Source organism: Elaeis guineensis, chromosome 10, assembly GCF_000442705.2.
Source record: "Elaeis guineensis isolate ETL-2024a chromosome 10, EG11, whole genome shotgun sequence".
In the NCBI taxonomy this organism is placed as follows: domain Eukaryota; kingdom Viridiplantae; phylum Streptophyta; class Magnoliopsida; order Arecales; family Arecaceae; genus Elaeis; species Elaeis guineensis.
In genome coordinates this window covers 29,168,438-29,178,175 of record NC_026002.2, presented here as the reverse complement: position 1 = coordinate 29,178,175, position 9,738 = coordinate 29,168,438, and the positions used below count along the sequence as shown (strand labels likewise).

The 9,738-nt window shown below is 41.9% G+C and overlaps 1 protein-coding gene across 1 annotated transcript; it reads right to left on the bottom strand.

Annotated features, from left to right (window-relative positions):
• Positions 1 to 1,259: 1,259 nt before the first annotated feature.
• Positions 1,260 to 4,155, bottom strand: LOC105052774 (probable N-acetyltransferase HLS1-like). Its single transcript, XM_010933712.3, has 3 exons — positions 3,964 to 4,155; positions 3,679 to 3,812; positions 1,260 to 2,136 (listed from the first exon to the last, which is right to left on the bottom strand). Exons 1-3 carry the CDS (start codon positions 4,153 to 4,155, stop codon positions 1,260 to 1,262), a joined length of 1,203 nt encoding a protein of 400 aa, XP_010932014.1.
• Positions 4,156 to 9,738: the final 5,583 nt, after the last annotated feature.

The following is a 9,738-nucleotide window of genomic DNA, read 5'->3' as shown; positions in this document are numbered from 1 at the left end:
GTTTGAAGAGTGACATGTAATAGAGAGGGATGGAAGAAAGGATATAATTCACCAGTATGGCAGTATTAGGCAGCCACCAAAGGATAGAAATGTACTAGTGCACACAGCAAGTCTCCTTTTAATTTTCAGAAGAAGCATCCAATCTGACTTTGAGAGTTTTGAGTCTTTTAAAATGAAACTAAGATAGATTAGAGGCAAAAAAGTAGCATTGCAATTTAGCCATGCAATACAAAGTTGAAGAGCCTCTTGGGAAAAACCATCCATAGAAGCAATAGAGCTTTTTTGGAAATTAATAGAAGAACAAGATAGGTGGGACTTTGAGAAGCTCCTGTCTATCAACAATGGGATCCTTTCAAACTAAACAGCTGCTTGATATGAAAAACATCAGCTATGAACGAGACAATAGAAAAAATTAATCACCTATGAATGATTCTCATAGGAAGTTGCACTGAAAAAATCACCCAGTAATACAGGTTTTAGAAGGTAGTTTGTCCCATTTTTTCCATTTTCAAGCTTTCAATTCATGATCGGATATTATGTCGATCCCAAGACATTATACCCAATTATAGTCCCTGTGATCTGAGATCTTAGGAAGGGAAAGGACAGACCTTATTTTTGGACTTCTTCTTTTTTATTATTATTATTATTTTTTTTATTTTGCACAAAAGTGGGGCTTCCTCGGACTCGAATCAATATATCCATTGCCTTGTGAGGCCGAGCCTTTTATGATTGCACCAAGCAATGACCCCTAATTGATAATATATCAGTAACTAATTGAGAAGCAACCGTATACTAGCTAAAAAATAGTAATAAGGTTCCAGGATATACTACGTACTTTGGGGAGTGATTGACAACAAAGTTATCTCTATAGCAAATCTATTGCCACTACTTGAGCCTTCAACCAGATCCAAATGTTCCAAGAGCTTTGAATGTCGTGGGTGATACTTATAGGATTTCCCAAGGAATCAAAAACTGGGAAAGAAGCTTGAGGGATTACAAACCTGGATTTTCATGAAGCAAAACTACTACAAGACACAGTTCTTTGTTATTAATCTGAAATTGAATAATGAAAATCTCAAAGTGCAACGAGATCACTCTTCAATGAATGTTCTTCACAACATCTCATCCAATGGATTGGGGACAATGGAAAAGGTAAGCAAAATGAAACATAAGCATTGGAAACTTCATGCGATTATAACTCCTACTTGACTTATTTTAAGGTGGGTTCATAACAAAGCATATCAATGTGATTCTGGCCTTCAAAAATCTCTTGGATCAACAAAAACCCGGGATAGTTGAGATGCAGCAGTCCAATTGATACTGTCATTTCCTGCACCACCACCCAACTTCTTCAAAAACCATACATCATTGATGCGTGATATGGAGGATCCCCATGACAAATGCCCACATAGAGGGTCACAATTACTCACCTCAGTGACAATAGCTTTGCAGTCAGTCACATCCTTGGCCAAACTAAGAGCAAAGCACCACAAAAATTTCATAAGATCACCCATTCTCTCCCCTTCACCATGAAGCCCATAGAGGAAGAGAAAACCAAATGGACCAGCGAGAAGTTCACAAGATGAAGGAGCTCTTAAACAACCGAGGATTTTGGATCTTATATGGGTAAGAGTAGTATTAATACACCTAACTGAAGGTGCTCCTTTTACCTGAAGCTTGTAAACTTCGTAAGTCTTCCACATGCTAAGGATGGCCCAAGAGCTTGGAGTTTTGCTAAGGAACTCTTTATCATTCTCTTTGCAATGCAAACCATCCCAATGCTCTTCCTTGAAGTATGACACCCACGTACCAAGGCTGAGATCTTCTTTAAGAATGACATCAATGTCGGCCGGAAAGAATTTCTCACCTCCGAGTCGATCTTTATATAATGAAATAGCTTTCTCAACAGTCAGCTTCTCTATCCTCACATCACCAGATGGGTTCTTCTTGCTACAAGCTTCAAGTGGTTGAAACAATATTGCTAAAGAGCTTAGTTTTATGTAATCACATTTAAGAACAAAAAGATTTATGGAGGCAGCATTGTTCTCCTCTGTGGCCAAGAAAACATATCGTGCTCCATTTCTTTCTGCCCAAGCTTCAACTGATTTCATGAGCTTTAGTCCAATTCCCATACGCCTGCATGGAAAAAAAAGCCAAAACATGTCATCATATGTCCCTTTCTTTTCTTCTTCCTTGCATAAAATACCTCAATATATAGCTATTGGATGAGGCTGAACTCAATCTTATTTTTCTTCTTTAGACCGTAAGTCAAGTAATGATCAAAAGAAAAATGATGATTCTGTGCTCTTAATCCAATTCATGCATCAAAATGCCCACTCACACATATGACTCTAAGTCAATATTAAAAGGGAAAAAATCGCCGTTGCGTATCATTTAATTATCAGTTAATTATAAATAGATTAAATTACATGTTAAAAATCCTTTTCTTTTGCGAGTTGATACATATGTGTAACACGATTTTCATGTTATAAGGAATTGCTTTCGTTTCAGTATGCTATAATCATCACATTTAAGAGAGGTTTAGCCTATTATGTTCCTTGTTTTTTCTAAACTTGTTTAAAACTGTCATAGATGAGTAGAACTGGGCTAAAATGTTTCGATTTGGGGTACGATAGTCTAAATTGTTTATACTAGCAAAAGTTTTTAATGGCATGTTATCTTTTTTCTTGAAATGCATACATGTTATCTATCCTTTCTATTTTCCTCATATAATCCCACTGAAATTAATCCTGGAACATGAGTGGAGTCTGAGATAGCAACTTAAAGACATATTTGTAGTCATTGTGTGCTGTAACGGAAATTCAACAATATGTTTATCAAATTTAAATTTATAAAAGTGATAATATATCGAAGAGTTCAAAGAGAGATTTTCTTTTTTTCCTAAAAATTTTTCTTGTTCTTTGCATACATGCTAAGCTAACTCTGGCATTTTCTAAACATACATATATTAATATTTTATTGATATAAAAATTCTAACAACTGATAGTACTATTTGACTAGCTAATTGTTCAAACCCTAGTAATAGTTTTGTTAGTGTTATTCCCGGCCATTCTTTTTATTTTAGCGTTGGCTTGCTTATTGAACAATGTACGTTTCGAACCAAGGGGAAAGGGAATGTACAATAAAGAGCACATGTAAAAATATTGCACAAAACGCAAACATGCATATATATATATATATATATATATATATATATATATATATATATATATATATATATATATATATATATATATATATATATATATATGATTTTATAAATAAATTTAATAGGAAAAAAAAAGATTATTAATCTGCTCTTCCTTAAGTAGACACCTCTTTTTTGGAATTTACCTTACCTATTTAAGAATAAAGGATAGGAATCCTTTGCATTGTACGCGATGCATCGCATGGTATGGTGTATCGCATGCACCATCCATCGCATGATAGATGGTACATACGGCCATGCATGGCATGCATCACACAACTACAGATGGGCGGGTGTGCATTGCGATGCACGATAGGGGATCCGCACGCAATAACAAATGCATCAAATTACTGTCACCAAGGTCACTAACACATGAACTTGGTATCACCCTCTCGGGTACGTGTGCATTTGCTGTGAACATGCTGGAGAGAGAGAGAGAGAGAGAGAGAGAGAGAGAGAGAGAGAGCAACCTATGCTTAGGGGAGACCCTAAGGCCAAGGATGTAGCTCATCCACACTTGGCCAGTCTCAAGGCCAGTTCCCACACACTTCATGCAGCCTCTCACCACTCCAACCACCTCTCCATCTCCCACCAACTCAGCAACCTGCAGGCCAAGATAACATTAGCATCTCAACCCATACAATCATCCATATCATCTTCTCCATGGTAAAAGCTTTTAACTCAAACAATTAATATCATGGGACAAAGCACAAAAAAAATAACATCAAACAACACTTTAAAGTAACCGCACATACCAACATAACATGGAGAGGATGAAGCCTAACCCTACATAGGGGGTCTCCTAACGTGTTAGTAAGGATGGAGTAATCTTTTCTAGACCCAACCTCGCAGTTCCTCTCAAGCTTCTCTACCACCTCCCAGTCCTTTTCCCTGTTGAATTCCCTGACGACCACATTGTTGTCCATGCTACCATGCTTGAGATCCATCTTTCCTCTATTTTCCTTGTTCTATGAGGATGAGGAACTCAATGATATGGGAGGGATCTAAAACTTTCTACCCAACAGTTGGCTTGCACTCATATATACTGCCCTTATATATGCTGGCCATATCATTTCCCATTTACTTTATGTGAGCTTCCTTGTTTGTTTCTCATTTTGGACCTTTTCATCCAAAAAGGTTTCTCATTTTGGAGCTAACAAACCACAAAAACACTTTATAACCTTCTTAACATTAGAAAGCGGGGTCATGCATCATAACCTCTTATGAGTTCTGAAGAAAAGGATAATATCACAAGATACTTTGTTGTTTACTTGTTGACATTCTCCATGTTTAGAGTGGAATCTCCATGTAAGTTTTGATGTTTCAGCAAAAGGTAGAACTAATCTTTCAACTTCTCTCCTCCTTGAGGCTGTCCACATTATTTTTGAAGTCTACAGACCTCCTAAGTTACAAAGAATGACTCACCATTATACAAGTAGTGGTCCATTATTCAAAGTCTAAACGATCACTATCTGTTTATCTTTCCCATGGGGCCTACTAATGATACATCATCAGATTAATTGGAAGAAATACAACCTTTTCAATGCCTAGATTTTTTTTTTTTTTTTTTGGTAGCAAAATGCCTAGATTTTTTATTGTACAGTGAGTGCTTCCTTCTAGTTCCATGGAGCTTCAATTTCCTTTTTTTTTTTTTCTTGAAAAATAAGTGCAGGAGCGCCACGAAGCATTTCATAGAAATGATAGAAAAATTATTCATGTCCAGCACCAGGAGAAACAGCTCCCAAGATTTGGAATCAGAACCTTTAATTTGCCTCAGGGAAGAGGGTTGCAACTTGCTAAAGCTAGGTCACATGGAGCTCATTACTGCAACAAAGAAGATCATTATTGACAAAAAAATTTTGATGACCAAAAACAAAATTGTCAACCACAACGTAGCTTTGATGATGAAGATTAGCACTCATCACTAAGTTGGCGTTAGTGATTCAGTCATGCACCACATATAATATTAAAAGATTCTGTTAAATCATAAATTTTGTGCTTGGTACCTTAGTAGCATGTAGTTCAACCATCCCAAATCAAATGTAAAGGATACTGGAACTAATCTTAGTGGTGACACTGCCTACCATCATCATAAAATGTGACAATTATATACGTTATCTGCACTTTTTTTAGTTCTAGTATCCTCACTTCAGTGATAACATATCATGCATGTTTAAATGCATTGATGATATAAGAGACATGAATAGAAAAGAAATTGATCTCTTTGATAGGCTTGAAGTGGCCTTGTAATTTCTGTGATGTCCATAATGTTTACATAGCTTACATCCTACTTGTGCTTTGAAACATCAAGGCCTTCAAGGCCTTCTGACCTTCCTTTCAAAAAATGTTTCCTATAAAAAGTTTCACAGATTGGCTGTCAGTTTTGGCCACCAATAAAGTGTTATTCATAGAAAGGGAAATGATCCGATGGTTTTTTTTGTGCCCTACAATAAACTAAAAATCCTGGCAGCAGTCATTCTATAAGACCCACCATTTGGCATGAGAGCTTTTGGATCATTTGTGAAGACTGTCATAAAAAGTCTGGCAACTTTCTCCTGCCATCCCACCAGACACACACAAACAACACCAGTTGCATGGCCAGATCTCCGTCCTTGGAAAGATGGAAGAACTTATGAACCTCGCTGGTCTTTTTCCTCTGGCAATAAATGATGCTTTGTTGATTCTATATGTTGGTGCTACTTGTGAATGTATAGTTGCTGCCCTGGAACCCTGAGAAATAATGGCCAATCTGTCTACTCTCATGCTTCAGGAATTCATTTTAATTTCCAAATACTGAATAAGATTTTAAATATCGATAGGATGATGGGGTATTAGACACAGTTCAATCAAGATGGGATGAATCGAAAAATAGATCAAGATTGCAGGACATCTACCATCTTCGTAATGAAAAAAATCAGGACATCTATTTCACGATATTTAAAATCTTAATTAATATCAAATTTGGTATCCTATCTGACTATAGCACTGCTGCATACCATGCCATCCATTTTTTTCTTAAAATCACAATCATTCAATCATCAACATCTGAGATCCTTAATGTATAAACCCATTTTTCTAATGTCATAGACCATTCTGATGCCATCATGATCATAAAGGAGTAATGCGGCAAAAAAGCGATTGCTAGTGGGTATTATAGATTTCTAGCAATGTTCTTTTTAGGATCTTGTTCTCTCTTTCTTTCTTAAGCTCATGTTATGAAGAAAAAATTGAAAAAAAAATATCAACAACAACTGATTTTATTATAAAATAATTTATAATATTTATATTGATTTATTATGCATCGCTTCACCTGTTATTGGATAGTTTTCATGCAATAACTGTTCTAGTTGTATATAGAAAGAGAAGATTGAATCACCTTGCATGCGAGACACTCTTGTGTCCATTGAAAAGAATATCATTCTAATGATCAAGCAATGTACCTGCAAAATTAGAGACAAGATTGAACCAACTTGATACCTGCAGATACAGTGCAGAAAGAATCTCAAATATGTATAAAAAACAATCCACAACTTGGTGAAATAGTACAACTTGGTGAAAAGTTGGATGTGACCTATTGGGGTGAAGCGCTTGAGACGGCTTCTGCTGATACCACTGTCGCAAGTTGAGAGATGGTGATAAAAAAAAGAAGGGAGACAGAAAAGAGACCTTGTTGGAGGTAGTGACATGATTTGAAAGGAACTTTCTGAAAAGAAAGACGTGGCCTTTATACAGAAAATAACGGCAAGATAGATTCTACAAAGCTTGTAGTTCATGTCGTTTATGTACTTTTAGGTAGCAGCTTAGAAATAAAACTTGTGTTAATGATCCAAAAGTAACCGGGGAGAAAAAAGCTGCATATTATTACAATAATTTGAGAGGAAGATGATGGTACATTGGTAGTCGGTACTGCAATGAAGGTCCGTGGAAAATGGAAAGACACACTCAAATGCCACAATTAGCAGTGTTGAAAATTTATAAAGGCTGCAGATATCGCTGTAAAATCTGTAGTGTACGAGATTCTAAACCTTCACATGAGAGTTGGCTTGCATAGTTTGGAACTGCTGTGGTACAGAGAGAAATTTTTTAATTTTACATTTGTTGCGGCCAATCATCTCGTCGTCCGATCATCGGAGAACGTGCACCTGCAAAAACGAGAAGTCCACACTGATCGAAGACGGCTCCGGTGGAGACCCTCCGACGGTCAAGTCAGAGAGGTGACTGGGCAACAGTGAAATGAAGACAGAGAGCTCAATCGAGGGAGAGAGAGAGAGGAGCGAGCCTGTGGTTTTGGAGTCGAGAAGTGGGGGGAGCGGATCCCTTGCACTGTTGCCTTCCCCGATTTATATAGTGGAGCACGGTATGGCGCCGTCATTAATGGCGCAGACAAGTGAGGAATTGTCAACTCACTGTAGATTGTCAGAGTCGCCGTGAAAGTGTCATGTCGCCGTGGGGCTGTCAAATCACCAGGGTTGACAATGCCCTCGGCGGGACAATGCCCCTAGATGGCCGTGCCGCATGTTGCTGTTAGAATCTGACAAGGTCTGGCAGCTGTACGGCGATCGGAGGAGTCGACCGACCCTAGGTCGGTGGCCAGCTGAGTGGCGTCGGACCCCCCCTTTGGTCGGGGAGTCTTACGTGAGTCGGCCATCAGACCTCCGGGTTCAGTCGGTCGGGAAAGGTGCGCCCGACATATCCTCAGTCGGTCGTGAGCCGATAATTGGCCGGTGATGGCGTCAGTCGGTTGGTCCGACTGTCAGTCGATCGGTCGGTCCCTCCGACCGTAAGTCGGTCGGTCGGTCCCTCCGGCCATCGGTCGGTCGGTCGGTGGGCATTCCCCAACAGTTGCCCCCCTCCACTCCTGAGTCGGACGGTGAGCTGGCCGATGCTTCTATTTGGGCAGCAACCCTGGGCGAACAGGAGTGGATTCGTCGCATGCCAGATTCCGATCGTACCGCGGATTGATCCGATGTCAGGCGTCTCATAAATGCCAAGCGATTCGCTAGCGTCGGACGTATAGTCGGTGTCAGATGTCACGTCGGCGTTAGGTGTCAGATGTCGCGTCTTGTCGTCGTCAGACGTCACGTCGGTGTCAGGAGGTCGGGTGCCGGACGATACGGTGTCAGACGACCGGATATCCGACATCGATTTTGGGAGTGCGGGGCGCTGTCAGGCGTCCCATCGGGAACGCGAATCGGCGCAGGCGCATTAATGCGGGACCGCGGCCCCATTCGCCGCGTGTCGAAAGTGGTTGGCCGGCGCCCCCGCATTTAATATGGGCGGTGCGGCCGTCCCGGGATGGGGCGTGCCGAATCATCAGGCCACCCGGAAGCCGCCACATGTCACAGATCCATGGGTCTTCGATCGGCGTGGAGACATCTCGGCCGTCGGACGGCCCTATATATATAGGACCATCCGGACCCAAGACCTCACTATCGCCATTTTGCTGCCGAAACTCTGTCCGGGCGATTTCTCAGTCGTCGCGGGCAGAGCTTTTCTGCTTCCAGAAGGGTTTCTTCCGGTTCGTGGTCTTCTTTTCATCCTCTTCTTCTTCTTCGCCTCTTCTTCTTTCTCTTCGCTTCTCCTTCTTCTTGTTCGATTTCGGTGTAATGGCCGGGAATCCGACTCGGGGAGCTCGGTCGGGAAATCCGACTGACGACTCCCGGTCGACTCCGGAAGTTGAGGTTTCCTCGCTTTCGGGGCCGAATGTTGATCGGCTTCGGGAGCAGTATTGCATCCCGGAGCAGTTTCAACTGTCCGCCCCGAGGGTCGGCGGTCGGGTTAACAGCCCTCCGCCTGGCCAACTGCCGTTGTATGTCGAAGACCTTCGCGCGGGTCTTCGGCTCCCGATTCTGGAGTTCGTCCGGAATCTGTTGAATTATTACGGACTCTGTCCGGCGCAACTGGCGCCGAACTCCGTCCGTCTCATAATTAGCTTTGCGCTATTGTGTCAGCTTTTGCCGACCAACCCTCGCATTTCGCTCTTCCGGGCCTTCTTTGTGCTCCGACCCCACCCTAAAGCCCGAGGGTGGTGGCTCTTCAACCCCCGGAAGGGCCTTTCCTTCATCACTGGTCTTCCATCGTCCATCCATGGGTGGAAGAACCAGTTTTTCTTTGTTTCTTCTCCATCTTCTTGGGGCTTCCCTTCCCACTGGGGCGCGCCCCGAACTGAAGCCAATGACAACAGCCGGGTGGAGGCGGACGACCGGGAGGACTTCCACCGACTAAAAGATATGTCGGTCCCGAAGCAGAGGGAGCTTGTTACCGAACAAGCTCTCTATGACGCCGGCTTGAGCTTGATCCCCCGACTAGGTATCGCCCGATCTCCCGGTCTCCTTTTCATTCGGCCCTTGGTCCGGTTCTTTGATTAACACTTTTGTCGGTATCGCAGGGACACCTCCAAGAATGCGGACGACAGACGTCGAGATTCGGCAATTCGCGACAAGGAAGAGGCCAGCATCGGGGGCCGGACCTTCGCGCCCCCCGAAGAGGCCTGCTCCAGTGGCGCCGATCGTCGAAGCATCGATGACCGA

Coding starts and splice junctions, on each gene's coding strand:
- LOC105052774 (XM_010933712.3), bottom strand. CDS start 4,155: ATGGATCTCAAGCATGGTAGCATGGACAACAATGTGGTCGTCAGGGAA. Junction 3,813..3,963: donor ATCCTCTCCATGTTATGTTG/GTATGTGCGGTT, acceptor CTTGGCCTGCAG/GTTGCTGAGTTGGTGGGAGA. Junction 2,137..3,678: donor AGGGTCTCCCCTAAGCATAG/GTTGCTCTCTCT, acceptor TTTTCCATGCAG/GCGTATGGGAATTGGACTAA.